Source organism: Schistocerca serialis, chromosome 3, assembly GCF_023864345.2.
Source record: "Schistocerca serialis cubense isolate TAMUIC-IGC-003099 chromosome 3, iqSchSeri2.2, whole genome shotgun sequence".
Lineage (NCBI taxonomy): Eukaryota > Metazoa > Arthropoda > Insecta > Orthoptera > Acrididae > Schistocerca > Schistocerca serialis.
The window spans coordinates 65184838-65203604 of NC_064640.1; the positions used below are offsets into that span (position 1 = coordinate 65184838).

The 18767-nt window shown below is 42.2% G+C and overlaps 1 protein-coding gene across 1 annotated transcript in view; it reads left to right on the plus strand.

The window, feature by feature from the left end:
* The first annotated feature begins 248 nt into the window (after nucleotides 1–248).
* Nucleotides 249–18767, plus strand: part of LOC126469713 (alkaline phosphatase-like) — a 244989-nt gene continuing 226470 nt past the window's right edge. Inside the window, exon 1 of the mRNA XM_050096898.1 lies at nucleotides 249–369. Coding sequence (XP_049952855.1) covers nucleotides 288–369 — 82 coding nt within the window. The 5' untranslated portion in view covers nucleotides 249–287. The remainder of the gene's footprint in view (nucleotides 370–18767) is intronic.

Below are 18767 nucleotides of genomic sequence, written 5' to 3' on the forward strand. Positions count from 1 at the left end.
TCTCGATTTTCGGTGGTGATAGTATGAGCAAAGTCTTTTGCGAGTTTGTTTTGCCGTTAAAATATTTTTCTGACGAGAAAACCACTGCAGCAGCTACAGGCTGAGAAACCCTGCTCGCGATCCCATTAGACTGGCGGGAGCGAGGATGCTAAAAGTGTGTGTGTGTGCGTGCGAGAGTCGTAGTCTGCTGCGGCCTTCCCCCTCCCAACCTCTTCGTCGGCAGTCACGTGACAGCGCCTGGCGTAACAGGCAGCGAAGCGGATCAGAGGTGCTGAGAAGTTGGCGTCATGCAGCTGCAGGCGCTGCTCGCTACGCTGCTGGTCTGCGGTGAGGCAGGGAGGGTCAAACGTCCCGCCAAGCAGCTGGAAGGTAAATCGATTATGTTGCAACTCGTCAGATGTCAAGTCCCGTAAACACACATTTCCCGGCCCAGAAAATCCACAGTCTGGAACAAAATAAACGTTTGTTGCGTTGCATAAACGTACCTTGTTTCACAATGTGTTATTATGTGACTCAGTAGCTGTCAGTTTATACTTATTTAATCTGGCAGCTTGTTCCATTAGACAACTTTGGCCATGTTTCGCTGACATGGATGAAGTATATTCTACATAGCATTCAATTACGTCAAGACTTCCATCAGTACCATACTATTGGTGCATGGTTTTCGATCCGGTATTTGTCGATTGGTAATAAAGGGCTTAGGTTAACAGCTTGGTATAATATCTCGTCCTCGTTTTCACCATGTGAGTAACGTACAGAAACAAAAGTAATAATTTACACGTAAGCATGAATCTGTGTAATGGAAGGTATCTCGAACCCAGTTATCGGGTACCTAAGTATCTTTATGGAAGCCTCCGCAAACAACGTTACCTCTTAACTGCTCTTTGCAACCAGCATTCTTACTGATCTATTCAGTGACAAGGTACAAACACCGCCAATTTCATCTGAAGTCAATGGATCTGTGTGACTATCGAAGTATGAGAGCTACATGAAAACTTCATCAGTTATTAAAAACCATTCAACAGCCAAGATCGCATGAAATATTTAATTGTTTATGACAACATGTTTCAACAGACTTTGCTGTTATCTTCAGGTCTTAAAAATCTTTATTGTAAAACGTTTTCATTTTACGCCGAAACCTTGACATCTTGGGCGTGAAGTTCGGCGTAAAATGAACACGCTTCACAACAAAAAGATTTTTAAGCCCTGAAGATGACAGCAAAATCTGTTGAAACCGGTTGTCTTAAATAAAGAAATATTTTATGCGATCTTGGTTGTTGAATGATTTTCTACAATTAAAACAGATCGCCCTTCAGTACTCTCAAAGTCAGAAAATTCAACAGATCATCAATTTACTACGTCAGTCACTTTTATTTTAAGTTCGAGTTTGCGTTTCACCGGCCATTTCATCATCATCCGATAGGTTAACATATTTTTTCATCGAGGGATATACTTAATACTTAAACATGTGTCGTCTGTTTAGCAGACTGCAATGTGGCAAGAAGGTTATTTGATGTCTTCTTCTGGTGAAGAAATATCAGCGTTAATTTACAGCACTGAAAGGTCTGATACACATTTCTTCGTGTATGTAGAAGCAGTGCTTTTTTGAAAATATGGAATAATGTACTTATTATACAATAGTGAATCAAATGTGTTTCTCATTGCACATTTCAGTATAAAAAGCGTATAAAAACCGTATCACAACATTTTGAAAGTCGTAAAATGCAAATATTCTGGACACAGGCACTTGTTATTTGAAAGGTATTGTGAAATATTACATTCACAGAATCTTTCGCTATACCTAATGCATAGTATCATGTAATTAATTATTTAATTTTAAAACTCAATGGAAATGTAATGATCATTAATATTACGGATTTGCAGATGTTGGCAGGTTTAAATTGTTTCACAAGTTACTGTATCCAGTTACAAATATTATTTCTGTGAAAATTTGAACCAGAAGTGGACTACACAAAACACGGTTTACAATTTGCTGGTATCACATTAACATATTGGATGGACTTTCAAAGGAACTGCTTCTGTTGGGTTCAATTTTATCATTTAGGAGGTTTTGTCCTGTCCGTTTATTGTGTACGAAACTCTCAAGTTCTTCATAGAGGTCCGTCTTATGGCCTGTCTTTCAATTATTCAGTATTTTCAAGTCCTTGCTTATGTTCAAGGCCTTGTTTATGTTGTCAAATATATGTTCTGTGTCTTTGATGTATGTTGCTATTGCCGATCTATCAGATAAGCTGTATCAGAAGGCGTTGATGAATTCTTTAAACTTGACGTTGAAGTTACGACTAATTTGGCCTGTATAATGAACGCGACATTCAGTATAAATTTTTTATACATTCCAGAGTTTGAGTAATTTTAGGGTTTGTCTCGATATTGCGGGGTAAAAAGCTAAATTAATCTCCGTCCGAACACGCCTCGGAGGGCCCAAAGACACCTACCGACCACAGTGTCATCCTCGGCCGATTAACGTCACTAGTTGTGGATATGGAGGAACATGTTGTCAGCACGCTGCTGTTCCTGCCGTCGTAACTTTTTGTGACCTCTAAATCAAGAAGCTCCTAGGTTGGCCTCCCAAGGGCTGAGTGCACCCCGCTTGCCAACAGCGCTCAGCAGACTAGGACGGTAACCCATCCAAGTGGTAGCCACGTCCGACACCACTTCACCTTGGTGACCTATGGGAACCAGTACTGCCATTGCAGTAACGCCTTTTGCTGTAATAGGTTAACGTTTAGCATAACTTATTGTTAGTAGAAAGTCTAGTTCTAAATTTATGATATCCAAAACTATTGGAAAATGTTTCCTAAATATAAGGTACGTGCTGTGGGTAAGTCATTTTATTAATTATCATTTTTCTTTGGAATTTTTTCCTACTTTCTTTTTTATTTTGTTAGATAGATTGTCTAAGTGAATGCTCATATTCAATAGCTGCAGCTATTTGGCTAGTAATTCCAATTTTATTTGGTGGTCTTCATCATTCAGTGGGATCTTGTATGTCCAGTGTATCATTCATTGGTATGCTGCTAACTTACGTGAATTGAGGTTACCTGAGCAGTTGTGTATATTAGCGTCTGTAGTACTTGGTTATTTGTAAATTTTGAAGGCCGCTCTATCATTATGTCTGAAGAGAGCTAGATCAAGAAAACTGTGTTGTCCTTTTCACACTCATATGTGAGTACGACGTTCGTATGCTTACTGGTGAACAAGTAAAGGATGGGCTGGACATTATTAAATTTATAGGTCTTCTGTAACTGACTCTAAAATATAAATATTTCTCTTTCAATAATAAAATGTACCGCCAGGTCAGTGGGCTAGCGGCGTGTGTTCACACATCTGGAACAATATCTGAACTCTTTCTTAACCACCTCCAGGAAAATTTATTCAGAAAAAAATCACCAATATACACAAGAGATTAAATTTTACTAAGCGTAGGCCTATATGGATGAAGCATTCTTCATCATAAATGGCCACAATAAAAATCGTATACACGTTTCTATAATGTTTATTTCGGAATTATATTTTTCCAAAAGTTGTAGTTTAGAAACGTCTCCTTATCATTTAGATCTTTTTTGAATATACTATCTTTTACATAGGAAATTGTCTGCTAAATCACATGAATTTTGAAGAATATGTTTCCTCCTTGTGAATGTTGTAAAACTGATAGTCTTGAACTACAGTTAATAAAGGTTACTAAATTGAGTATGATAGAGTAAAGAGATACTGGTATGAAATGAATACTTGTTTGTAGCGGTATTTATTTAATATCCTGTATAATCCAAATTGATGTTGCGTGCATCTATTATAAATGGCCTTCTGGCATCTTTCCCTTCATAGATATTCAATGGGCTTGTTAGTTACTTTTCTCTTGCCTCCCGATGTCCCAGTTTTCCGTTTTGTTCATGGAAGCTTGTTTTCATTTAAGTACCGAAATGGCCTTGAATTAACATTGCAGAAGCTAACGTTTAGCTGTTGTTATGCTATCCACAGCCTCATTGCGTTCCGCATATTTCCGTTTTTGAATAATGTTATCTGTTTTTGAGCGGTCTTGCCTGTATTAACAACATACAGGGCACAGTGATGAAGACAATGAACTCATATCTGAATCTAACACCCAGCCTCATCTAGGATTACCGTGTTACCCGAAACCATTTCTGGCAAATTCTGAGGTGGGCCGATCTACTTATCTGAGCTTGCAATAGACATCGACGAGGCTTTGTCGGTCAACCTGGCACTCTTTGGCAACAGAAAAGTGGCTATTACGTTTTAGTTAGGACGTTTTCGTTCCAACTCGAAGGAATGAAATAAGTGTTTGTGGTTGCAGACATCTTTCTACCTAACAAGATATGGAGTAGTAAAATTTGCGGTGGCTTAGTAACAATATAACATTTTCCCCGCTTTATTGTTCTAGGGTTAATTTCTATTTATTCATACACATCACTCGTCGATGATAATGAATTAGTTGCTAACTTGATAATCAGATTGATTCAAGATTTCCTAATATTTAAGTGCGATTTAAAGTGGGTAAGATAAAAAATGGGACTATCCACACCGTTAGGAACTGAAAAATTTTCGGATAACTTTCCACGTCGATATCGCAATATTTAATATGCCTTCGCTGCTATGGGCAGCTTTCTGAAGTATAGAAAAGGCAGCTGCTACTGACACCACACCAAATATCGCGATTTCGATAAATCTGCTGTTGTCCACCACAACTTGATAAGGAAATGCACGATTATCTTTGATGAAACGAAAATTTTAACGCATTCATCTACCTACTGGGATTTCATCATCGAAGAAGCCGCTGAGATCAGAATGTGGATCAGCCCCTGTAATCGGGACAGCTACTGCGCCCATAAGGTTGCACAGAAATGGCCGCTCGATGCTGAAATGCTAGAGATAAATAAGCAGAGTCATTTATCGTCTAAACTCTAAAGGGATTAGCATCGCTACCAAAGTTCCTCCGTCGTAGACACCGACATTATCTCTGATAGCTCACAGAGTATGTACACCGATGGAGTGAACACAGCCTACTGCGCATGTTGCCATCAAACCCTGCCAGTCGCGTGATTTTGGGACTATTTGCCGTAGTAGCGAAGCTTGAATATTACACGTATTCGCCTTGTTTTATATGTTTCTGCACGTTACAGTTTCAGTAATAGCTATGCTGTAGTGCTGTCGTTGCTGTGGAAGGAGGGCCAGTTACTTTTCATATGTACTACAAATGTTTAATGGTGAATGTCATATTGATATGAAGCATTTTATACGTTGAAAAATATCGAGACACAGTGTTATGAAGTCCTGTATTGTTGAGATATTTTCTGCGATTTTATCGCCATCTGTTTACGAGACAAGTCCTAGATAAATTTGAAAGTGTGTTTGAGTAAACTGCCAGTCAGTGTATACATGTATGTGCTATGTTCATACGCAGAGAAAATTTGTACATGAAAAGTCTGATTAATTTCCTCAAATTTCTGCCGGTTCTCAAACCCTTGTGTGTGTGTGTGTGTGTGTGTGTGTGTGTGTGTGTGTGTGTGTGTGCATATGTTACTGTAAAAGTGAGATAATTGGTAAATCCTATAATTAACCTGTGTAACCTAAGATTTACCATCGTGGTGTGGTAAAAGTCCGAAATGTCTCATTATATGCATAGATTTCGAACTTTTCCTCACAGGCATTGGTAAATCTTAGGATTTACCAATACAAACTAGTGAAAGCTGGATTGAAGACTCCTGCCTCCATCGTGCAGGTTCAGACAAGTTTCATTGTAGCCAGTTTTGTGTTCAGATAAGTTTCTTCGTTGGCAGTTATGAGTTCTCAGTCCGCTCCCCGCTGCGTAGTTTGTCAGTGTCGAGCATCGTGTGTACGGTCATTTTTGCGACTTGTTTTAGTGGTGTTTCTTCTGCAGCTTTGCATAAGAATGAGTGATGTTATGCGTAACAGTTTTTACGAACTTTTACGTGAATCAGTGAATAAGAAGAAGGACAACAATTTTTATGTAACTGCTGAGCAATATAATATTCTGTTAAGTGACGTGAAAAATGCAAAAATCATTTTCAAAAATAAATCTGTTCGCTACAGACGTTTGAAGCGATATGATGTTCTCAACATCGGAAGTCAAGAGAAACTCATAGCACCGGTGTCTCCTGGAAAAGAAGAAATTCGTTAGTACGTTCATTTTGATGAAATGTTTAACGTATTACATGAGACCCACATTGCTATAGGCCATGGCGGCCGAACACGGATGATTGTGGAACTGAATCGTAAGTACAAGAATATGACTGTTGACTCAATCGTTTCTTATTTGAGATTATGTGAATCATGTCAGAAAAAGCAAAAAACATTGAAAAGGGGTGTTGTAGTGAAACCTATCATACACAGTGAAATGAATTCATGGTGCCAAATTGACTTAATCGACATCCAGGCAAACCCAGACCATAAGTCGGAGTTTATGCTTGTATACCATTGTCATTTGACAAAATTTGTTATCCTCCGTGCACAAACCTCGAAAAGGGCTGATGAAGCAGCATATCATCTTTTGGACATTTTTACCACCTTTGGTGCCCCAAGTATCCTTCATTCTGAAAATGGTAGAGAGTTTTGTAACCAAGTCATTCAAAGTTTATGTGGGTTGTCGAGTGATATAAATAAAGATAGTCCACGGGAAGCCGAGACACAGTCAGTCTCAGGGATCAGTCGAAAGGGCAAATCAAGATATAGAAAATATATCATCAACTGAGATGGAAACAAATGAAACTTCAAAATAGTCTGAAGACCTGAGGTTTGTGCAAGCAATGAATTGGGCTTATCATGAATGGATCAGATGTTCACCATATGAAGCCATGTTTGGTTTTCCAATGAAAATGGGCATTGCGACCTCTGTCGTTTCACGTAATTTAATAAAAAAATATAAACAGTGAAGAAGACTTGGAAACAATGCTAAACACCAGTTACACTGACTCACAGGAAACTGAAAATGACGGCCAAGGAATTGATGCCAGTGTGTCAAGTACTGGAACAGAAGGAACGGAGGCAGAAAGTGCGGTTTCAGCAGGTGAGAAAGCACCACAGACACAGGATTTGACGACAGTTAACAACGAGACACTGACACCAGCTGATGGTTGTGACGAGACGCGGACAACTTTCAACAGTGTTAATAAAGTAAAACGGATCCGAGAAGCTGCCAAAGAAGGTCTTCAATTGCATGCAAAAAATGAAAGCAGCCTCATGTAACAAAATTCCAAAACCTTCAGTTGGACAGAATGTGAGAATTCAAATACTAGATGTAGACAGGGCAAAAATTGATGCAAAATCTATAATAGCAGTAGTGATAAATATTCAAGATGACGAATTTTATCAACTTGGTACCAAAGCTGGTAAACTGAAGTGATTCTGCACTACGAATCAATTTACATTGTGCAGGAAAAATTTTATCAACGTCGAAGAAGTAGTAAGAGAAGGAATTAGTCTACGGGAAGTGGTTGCCAGACAATCTTTTGTTGGAGGACAAAGGTTCAAAAACTGCAATTGCTTTAAAAAGTGTTCAATTAAAAAATGCTTGTGTAAATCGTCTTCCATGTTAGGTAATTCGAAATGCCACATTAGTCAGCCTTGTTGTAACAAAATTTAACGTTCTCAAGGTAACATTTTTTTACAACTTTTCACTGATGTGGAATATTGCTCATTATAATCACATTGGAATGCAAGTATGTTTGAAGTACATAAATTTACAATAAAGACAAACTATTTCAATAAATTACTGAGCTGATTTTTTTAATGAATAAGGTTTGACCAGTTGATACGGGTACATCCTAAGCGCCGGCCGGTGTGGCCGTGCGGTTCTAGGCGCTTCAGTCTGGAACCGCGTGACCGCTACGGTCGCAGGTTCGAATCCTGCCTCGGGCATGGGTGTGTGTGATGTCCTTAGGTTAGTTAGGTTTAATTAGTTCTAAGTTCTAGGGGACTGATGACCACAGATGTTAAGTCCCATAGTGCTCAGAGCCATTTGAACCATTTTACATCCTAAGATTTACCAACGTCTCTAGGTAAAAGTTCGAAATCTATGCATATTATAAAAAATTTCGAACTTTTACCACGCCGTGATGGCAAGTCTTAGGTATCACAAGTTAATTCTAACATTTACCAATCATCTTACTTTTACAGTAACATGTATAAGTACTTCTGCACGAGACAGTTTCCTACATAGTGTCATTGTAACGTAATTAATTAGAACTGATTCGACAATATTAATGAGTGCAATAGAAAACCTAAAAAGAAAATAATGTTCCTGTCATTTATTTTATTACCCCTAAATTAGAACATTGATCTTGTAATTTTTTAAAATTGTGCATCGTATATTAGTGTACTTTTCTGATGAGATGGCGAAAGAAAGCTAGATATTTTACTTGTCTATACGAAGCAGGAAGGTAAATAAAGAAAAATTGAAAACAATAATGGACAAGCAGGTCGTGACACTTCGCCGCTGTCTGCAGTGTAACGTAATTAATTAGAGCAGAGATTCGACAATATGCATAAGTGGAATAGAAAACGTAAAATAAAAATATTGGCGGCCGTTACATCTTACCCCATTACCGCAAAAACGTAAGTAAAGTAGAATTTGAGCTGTGATACTGTGGCGAAAAAGCACAATATCATTGCTGTTCCCATCTATACGGTACTTCTGAAGGTAATCTGTCACAGCGAAGTGTCTGCCCCCAATAGCTGAATGGTCAGTGCGACAGAATGTCAATCATAAGGGCCCGGGTGCGATTCCCGGCTGGGTCGGAGATTTTCTCCGCTCAGGGACTGGGTGTTGTGTTGTCCTAATCATCATCATTTCATCCCCATCGACGCGCAAATCGCCGAAGTGGCGTCAAATCGAAAGACTTGCACCCAGCGAACGGTCTGTCCGACTGGAGGTCCTAGTCACACGACATTTATCTAAAAGCGAAGTAATAACACTCAACATAAGCTAAGCGCTATACAGACTAAAATGATCCGTTCAAAAGTCACGTGACTTGAGCTTGAGGGGATGTTGCGGCCAGAATTCTCGTTCTGCACATCTGAATGCCGACTCCATAACTATTTACACTCTATGATTCTTGACCACTCCTAGATATAATTCAACGAACTAAATACGAAATGGCCACTCGTCCGTTTAGTACGAGATAACTCCTGACGATGTCGACAGAGGCATTCGCTGGAAGTTTGAGTTGACAAACGAATCTGATGTGGAAAGAAATCCGGGAGAAATTCATCGAAGACGGTCGACGCGAAACATTAAGTTCATATCACTTGATCCTTTTCGTCTTGATCACAATACATGTCTCTTCCTTGACGACTCGTCGCTCGTATGGAATACTGAGCATCAAGACAAAGAATAATGTAACCGGGTTAACTGGAATTGAAGTTTACAGGCTCTTTTGTGGTCATAAAAAGCACATCAATTATCTATTGGAAAACGTCGAAAGCTCCAGGAGGCTTTTCACAGACGACGGTGTTGTCTATAAGAGTGTTACAATGCTGCAACGCCAGAAGACTGTAGGAGAAATGTAGGAACATGTACAAAGAATCGCCTGTTGATGCGGGAACAGCTAGTTGATCCTGAACGTAAATAATTAAGCAGTCCAGTAACATTGATGTGACGGCCACCTATGTTCGACGTCAACGTGCAATAACCACTAACAGGCAGCAGGTGGCAATACTAGCAGTGGAGGGTATATAAAGCGTGCTGGGGCGGGGGAGAGACACGGAAATCAGTGCAGTCTAATGCGGTAATGCGGAAACGGCGCGATGTATCTCACGTCCAAAAGGGCATGATCATTGGCTTTCGGGCCATGGGTGGAAGCATTTCCGTCGTGGTTAAAGTGTGCCGTGCATGCAAAATGAAGCTGTCCAAAACCGACGCCGAGGCAACAGTGGTGCACCACGGGCTACAGGTAACGGGGGTGAGCGACTGCTGCGGAGATGTGAAGGGGCGAAGCTGTTGAACAACACACCGCCCAGCTGAACCAAGGAGCTACCAACAGTGTCTCCTTAACGACTGTTCAGCAAAAGTTGCTGCGTGTGGGCGTCCACACCAGGCGCCTGGTTCATGAACCCATGCTAATTGCTGTCCATCGGCGACGAAGACTGGAATTTGCACTCCAGTACCGTAATTGGATGTTCACTGAGTGGCGACAGGTTGCCTTTTCAGATAAATCACATTTTATGCTCCATCGGCGTGAAAAGTCTGAAAGCAAACATCCTCCGAAAATCGTCGGAAGGTTCCAGACCGAAGGAGGGAACCTTATGGTCTGGAAAATGTTTTCTTGGGATTCGCCGGGTGATCTCGTCTTTGTGAAAGGCGCAATGGATCAACCAAGTAAACATCGATTTTGAGGACCATGTCCACCCCTACATGCAATTTGCTTTTCCTCGGCACGATAGCATCTGCCGACAGGACAATGCCACGTGTCACACAGTTCGCAATGTACATTCACCATTCGAAGAACACTAGGATTAGTCTACCGTATTTGCCTGGCCACCAAACTCCCAGGATTTAAGCCCAACGGAGAACCTGTGGGGCCATCTCGATCGGGCTGTTTGTGCCATGGATCCTCAACCGAGAAACCTGGCACAGCTGACCACCGCACTGGAGTCTGCATGGCTTCACGTCCCTGTCGGTACCTTCCAGAATCTCATTGGCTCTCTTCTTGTTCGTCTCGCAGCGGTACATGATGTGAAAAGGTTGTTAGTCAGGGTTTTGTCAGGTGGCCACATTAATGTGACTGGACAGTGTGTAACGTATTGTATGTAATTAGGTTCAAAATGGTTCAAATGGCCCTGAGCACTAAGCGACTTAACTTCTGAGGTCATCAGTCGCCTAGAACTTAGAACTAATTAAACCTAACTAACCTAAAGACATCACACACATCCGTGCCCGAGGCAGGATTCGAACCTGCGACCGCAGCGTTCGCTCGGTTACAGACTGTAGCGCCTAGATCCGCACGGCCACTCCGGCCAGCTGTAATTAGGTAAAGCGATTCATTATTGGTCGATTACGCCATTGGCGAAATATAACTGGAAAGAATACCTGGGAGTAAATGATCAGAGTGACCTAATTGTAGGTGAATATGTTGGCAGAGAGGAGATTCGTTGGAAAAATGTGTTAAGGAAATGTAATTCACCCACGAAAGCAGCAGCTTGCAAAACACTTGAAAGATCGATTCCTGAGTACTGATAATCAGTCTGGGACCCTTACTGGTTAGATTAATGGAAAAGACTGACAAGATCCAACGACAAGCGGCGGGTTTCGTCACATGATCGTTTCGGAAGTGCGGGAGCCTTAAGACGAGTGTCCTTTAGCAAGTAACTTCCGCGAATCGCTTGCAGAAGCTATTTCAGCAAGTTCTTTGAAGTTGAAACTTCTCTAGCAAGTCGACTTAGGCAGGTTTCTTCAGTTTGCAGAAGTAGCTTCCCCAAGTTAGTGGAAACAGTTTATTAAATCTTGCTGCAAGTACTTGCCGACGTTGCCGAAAGCTTTTCTCAAACCTGCAGATCTTTTGTGTGTTCAATAGCATTACGAATATGTCAGTTTCTAAAAGGATAGTGGCGGAAAGACAGACAGAGTGAAACACATGTACCATTGAAACCACTAAACATATGTATCTGGCCACGGCAGCCAAGGAAGTGCAAAACAAATTTGACGATTACTTTTTTCACTAGAAGAGGAAGCAGAAGGGCAGTAGAGACATCTTTAAATTTTAGCTGATTATTTTTAATGTTGACATAAACAGAAATTCATTACATTTGTAATAAATAATGTTTGCAAAAATGGAAGGATGATTAAAAGACCATCTCTTGGTGATGTAATTTCCTGTGTTTTTGTATCCCGTTTTCGAATATCTGCTGTACAATAGACAATAAATGTTCAGAACTAGCACATGACATTCTCAGAAAGTATTTAGTCTGAGCGATATCCTTTCATTTTATTTCATTCGGTAGTCTTTCTTGATACCTCAAGCATGTAGGTCTCTGCGGCCATTTCTTGAACCAAATATTTCTATTTTCTTAAATTTGTTTCTTCATAACGATTTTTCTTCATTAATAATAATGCAACAACTTTATTTTTGACCACGACACTGTAAACTTCCGCTTGCCTATCTCACAATGCAGCTCTAGTGGAAACATTTCTGCAAGTATTTGCAGCAAACTTATGAAATTAGCTTGCCGAACCGTCTTGCAGAAGTAAACTTGCACAAGTTTTTGTTCTAATGTAAACACCTCAGGAAGTGTTTGCAAACGTTACTTGTGGAAGTTAGTCGTTAGTGGACACACACCTTTACGGAGGTAATTAAAAAAAGTCAGTGGCGGACGGTAGAAGAGCAGTGTGTTTCACGGAGAGGTTTAGCGTTGAAATTTCGAGAGCGTACATTCAAGAGGAGTCGGGTAACGTATTATTTCCTCCCACTTACGTCCTGCGAAATGAACAGAACGAGAAAACCAGTGAAATCGGAATCACACGGAGGTTTATTGACAGCCATTCTTTCCACGCACCATATGAGAACGGAACAGGGAAGAGGGAAACTAATACTGCCACCCGATGTATCCTCCGCCACACGCCGTGCCATGGCTTGCGGGGAGTAGATGTAGATGTTATGTGGATGTGTATTTACTCAGCGCATTAGATGCGTGCGTATCGAATACCCGTGTCTGATTAATGGTGGTGGTGGTGGTGGTTGTTGGGATGTTTAAGGAGGACTAAACATCTGATTAATGGCCGTTCGTTTTGTACAGCCGCAAGCTGCAAGTGGTTTGTAGGCGATTTCTCACACCCTTCCAGAAAAATTCCACGATTTCCAGTCTTCTCCATAAAAACCGAAAACACTGATAGTTAACATACCAAACACGGAAAATAAACTTCCAGAAGTTGGGGATACTTGGCGCATACTTGTTGGTGGGGGCCCTACGCGAGTTTCTTTGGCCCTTGAGCGTATAAATAGCTCTAAAAATATATATCATTTTGCATCATAAAATGCTCTCACTGAAAAATTAACAATATGCTCAAATAGCTATACTACACTCATGCTCATAAATTAAGGATGATTGCAGAATGTGGTGTCACACAACGTGGCACTACACAAAACTGGCGCTAATTGCATAGGCACATATGGAACACACACGACACAGATATGTAAGTCTACGGTATTGGTGAAAAGTTGAGAAAACCGTCCCGAAACACATGTGCTACAATACGCCACTGTTTCCTGCGCATGTACCCCGACATCAATATGGGATATGATCACCATGCATACGTACACAGGCCGCACAACGGGTTGGCATACTATGGATCAGGTGGTCGAGCAGCTATGGGGGTATAGCCTCCCATTCTTGCACCAGTGCCTGTCGGAGCCCCTGAAGTGTCGTAGGGGTTTTGAAGACCTGCAGCGATACGTCGACCGAGAGCATCCCAGACGTGCTCGATGGGGTTTAGGTCAGGAGAACAGGCCTGCCACTCCATTCGCTTGATATCTTCTGTTTCAAGGTACTCCTCCATAATGGCAGCTCGGTGGGGTCATGCGTTATCATCCATCAGGAGGAAGGTAGGACCCACTGCACCCCTGAAAAGTTGAACGTACTGGTGCAGGATGATGTCCCGATACACCTGACCTGCTACAGTTCTTCTGTCAAATCATAATCCCACCCGACACCATCAAACCACGACCTCCATACAGGTCGCTTTCAAGGACATTAAGGGGTTGGTATCTAGTTCCTGGTTGACGCCAGATGAAAATCCGGTGAGAATCGCTGTTCAGACTATACCTGGAATCGTTCGTGAACATAACCTGGGACCACTTTTCCAATGACCATGTACTGTGTTCTTGACACCAGGCTTTACATGCTCTCCTGTGACCAGGGGTCAGTGGAATGCACCTTGCAGATCTCCGGGCGAATAAACCATGCCTGTTCAGTCGTCTGTAGACTGTATGTCTGGAGACAACTGTTCCAGCGGCTGCGGTATGGTCCCGAGCAAGGCTACCTGCAGTACTCCGTAGCCGTCTGCGGGCACTGATGGTGAGATATTGACCTTCTTGTGGTGTTGTACACTGTGGACGTCCCGTACTGTAGCGCCTGGACATGTTTACTGTCTGCTGGAATTGTTGCCATAGTCGTGAGATCACACTTTGTGGCATACGGAGGGCCCGTGCTACGATCTGCTGTGTTTGACCAGCCTCCTGTCGCCTTAGTATTCTACCCCTCATAACGTCATCAATATGTGTTCTTTGAGCCATTTTCAACGCACAGTCACCATTAGCACGTCTGGAAGCGTGTGCACACTTACTCGCTGCACCGTACACTGACATGCACCAACATACCTCTGCGTTTGTGGGCTGCTGTCAGCGCCACCGTGCGTCGAGTGCATGTCAAATGCACTGCATGGTCATACCCCGAGGTGATTTAAACCCGCAAACCGCCCACCAGAGCGTTGTTTCACCATGTATCAGCATTATCCTTAATTTATGAGCATGAGTGTATATTATACAGTATTTAAATGTGCAAAACGCGAAATGTTTACTTATGCTGCACAAAACATAACTCCATTTCTAACAACAACATAACTGTTAAAAATAGAGGAAACTGCTTGTGGCCGTCTCTAGTGTGTATTTCATCATGTTATTCTAAAAGCAGTCAGTAGACGGAAGTACCGAACAAAATTCATCACGTGTTCCAAGGTGCGTTGTCTTCTGAGAGGTACAATATTCTCTCCTAATGAGAAACAGATTTCCCATCAAAACACCACAAACTATGCAAGGCACGAGGACGGTGTGAAACCTTTTTAGATTGGGTTATAAAGCGTTGATGACACAGATGTCCTCAAACGCCTAGAGGTAGCGGCGAAACATAGCGGGCGCACAAATTTTATGCCAGCGTGGGCACTGATCCTGAGAGCACTCCATCACTGAATCCTCGTATCCGAACGGAAGGGATACTAGCGTTTAACGTCCCGTAATCAAGGAATCATTAGAGATGGGACACAAGCTGAGATTGCGAAAGGAAATCCTTTTCAGTGGAAGTATCCCGGAATGTGAACTGGGACGGTTTACCCATATGGCACATGCTTCCGGCCCAATGCTGACAGGGGCTCCACAGCCACAACGGCCGGGTTCGTCCGGGGGAAATTAATAGTTAGCAGTTTCGAATTGAAAGTAAAAATTATGTTTAGACTTTCGTAGGCATTATTGCTTCTTAATTTTGAAGTACTGTATACAATAAACCCTCATGAAAAATTGCGTATATTTTGGAATGTTTGAAGAATACATTCGTCGTAACTTTACTTTGTCAAATTGTAGTTTCATTTTATCCGTTAGAAATAATTTGTGAAAGTCTGTGTCTGTAAAACCAATCAGTTTAAAAATAAATTTTGCTGCTCCCAATCACGATTTTCTTTTGTTTATTTCTCGCACGACGCTTTTCGGGAAATGATTCCTATTTTCAAGTGCCTCTTTTCTTGTGTTGTGCTGCTTCTGCATGATACTTTCGATATGTGCGGTGCTATATTATTCTGTTACCTTTATTATAACGTATATACACATCCAATTTTGTAATTACTGATGAATATTTATACATAATTGATGGCGAATTCCGAAAAAACAAATTTCTTACGGTTTCCTTGTGGTCAACTTACGCGTGAACTCGTACAGATTAAAACATTATTTAAAAAATTTACAATGCACAGTGCAAATAGAAAGCAGCAAATGCACAATAAAAGCAGTCACAAAGATGTTTAGAATATAATCAACAGAGATAACTGCTTTTTATTCTACTTTTGCGGTTTCCAACATGTTCTGTGCATTGTAAATTGTGTAGGTGATGATTAATATGTGCGAGTTTCTGCGTAAGTGGATTACAAGGAAGCCGTAAGCAAAGGTTTTTTCCGCATTCGGGAGGACGACGGTTCAAACCCGCTTCCGGCCGTTCTGATTTAGGTTTTTCGTGATTTCCCTAAATCGCTTCAGGCAAATGCCGCGATGGTGCCTTTGAAAGGGCAGGGCCGATTTCCTCCCCCATCCTTCCCTAATCCGATGGAACCTCGCTGTTTGGTCCCCTCCCCCAAATCAGCCAGATTTTTTTCCAAATTGGCCATTAACTACGCAGGATGAGCCGCTAGTAACTGCGGGACCCCTGTACCAGAATACTGAGAAGGTATGCCTGAACAACCTCTGAAAGTTTGCCGGTGGAGTTCTAGTTCACCCTGTATATAAAAATCCATCATTAATTACAAAATTACGAAACAACAGAACCATGCAGCAATTCACAGATCGAAAAAATTACCACAAATTTCACAATGCAAGAAAAACGCAATTGAAAATTGGAATCATTTCACGAAAAGCGTCGTGCGAGAAATAAATAAGGAAAATCGTGACTGACAACTTCCAACGTTATTTTATAAACAAATCCACCACATTTTAGTTATTACTAATTGGATAAAGAGTTTTATTTCCATGTTCTATCCCACCCTGCTACGTAGGTGATTACTAAGAAGTGGCGTAACAATATTGTCGACCGAGATTGCTTGCTCTATATAATAAATAACGCACATATAAAAAGGTTGTGTTGCTGTAATCTAGCACCACACGGGATAGGCCGTTAAGCAAAACACAAACTCGAGTCCTTCCGAAGTCAGACACTATTCGTTCAAGTTAAGATCACTAGTATCCTGGCTCACCTATGCTCCTGTTTCACGTTCCTTTTAGTGACTTTATGTTCACCCACGGCTTGCCTTTACAGTGGCTTTGTCTGTCATATTTCAATGCTTTCCCATAAAATTTTCACACATCGTGTAATGTTTCATCCGATCAGACACGCCAGTGTTTTCATTCTCCCCCGTCTAATGTCGCTGTGTTAGGTTAAAAAAATGGTTCAAATGGCTCTGAGCACTATGGGACTTAACTTCTGAGGTCATCAGTCCCTTAGAACTTAGAACTACTTAAACCTAACTAACCTAAGGACATCACACACATCCATGCCCAAGGCAGGATTCGAACCTGAGAACGTAGCGGTCGCGCGGTTCCAGACTGTAGCGCCTAGAACCGCGTGGCCACCCCGGCCGGCTAGGTTTACAACTTGCATCGCTTAACACAGTGTAGATAAGGTATTCTGAGCGATGTGACGAGATGTTTTATTGTGTGACATATGCTAATAAGTCATAATACTATGACGACCTCCCGCAGCGAGACTGACTGCCCCAAGCGGCGTTGTAGACGCATGGCGCGGTGAGAAATGTATATAAAACGGAGAAGAGACGAATGGCAAAACATTCCTGTGACGATACAGGCCGACAATGGAGATATAACTGACATCAGTCACTTTGGCGAAGGTCAGGTTCTTATTGCCCGGCACCTGGGGAGCGCCTCGGAAACGGCGCTGGTAGGCTGTCGCATGCTACTGTGATGAGGATCTATGGAAAGTGGTTGAAGAACTTTGAAACCACGAGTAGGGGACAAGGTGTCTGGACGTCCACGGCCCATCAGCAACTTGGAGGTCTGAGGCTTTGTCGTTCTGTAAAGCAATATAGGCGGCGAACTGGGCTGGTCTCACGGCAGTAAAATGCTATTGGAGGCATAAATGTTTCGTAGCACACTGTTCCTCGCACATTGCTGAACACCACTGCAGATGGCCCCTACCAGCCCCCATGTTGATCCGGCGATATCGTCATTTACGACAGTAGTGGATACGGGATCATAGAGAATGGACGGTGGATCAATGGATACGTGTCATCTGATCGGCTGATCACTTTTCTTGTTACACAAGTTCGATGGTCGCGTGCGGATAAGTCGCCACCCAGGGGAACGGCTCATGGGAACACGCACGCCGCTGAGGGCGTTGCACGCTCTAGGGGATATTCGCGTGGGCTTCCGTCGGACCTGTAGCGCTAATCGAAGGCACTATGACAGCTGTGGAGTATGTGAACATTATTGCGGGCCACCTGCATCCCTTCATGCTCTTACGTCTTCCCCAACGGCGGTGGCATCTTCCATTAGCATATCCGTCCGTGCCACAAGGGCAGAATCGTGCGATAGACGGTTGAGGACTGTGATATTGAACTTACGCTGATGTCTTTGTCACGAAATTTGCAATATCTAAATCCGATGGAACACAACTGCGACCCAATCGGGCGCCAACCTCACGTCTGCAAAGCAGTACCCCGTAATTTACTGGAATTGCTTGACGTATGCGTAGACATCGGATGCCGCATACTTCCGGGAACCGATCAAGGACACGAATCCACGCCACGGAGAATCGCGGTTGTAGTGCGTTCCAAAGGTGGACCAACAGTCTAATTGGTGTCACAATGTTTTGACTCATCAGTCTATCTGTGTATGTTATAATGCTGAAGCGTTTTTCCTTGCTCTTGGCCGGCCGGGGTGGCCGAGCGGTTCTAGGCGCTACAGTCTGGAACCGCGCGACCGCTACGGTCGCAGGTTCGAATCCTGCCTAGGACATGGATGTCTGTGATGTCCTTAGGTTAGTTGTGTTTAAGTAGTTCTAAGTTCTAGGGGACTGATGACCTTAGAAGTTAAGTCCCATAGTGCTCAGAGCCATTTTTGAACCTTGTTCTTGTTCTTCATTAATACGTAACTGAGGCGGAAACGCTTATCCAACCCATGCGAGTGCGGATAACCGCATGAAAACCACATTGTGGTTAACAAGTAGAACCGACCGGAACGACCTGCAGTCGAATCGAGGCTGAACTCGTCTTCATGATTTCGCGG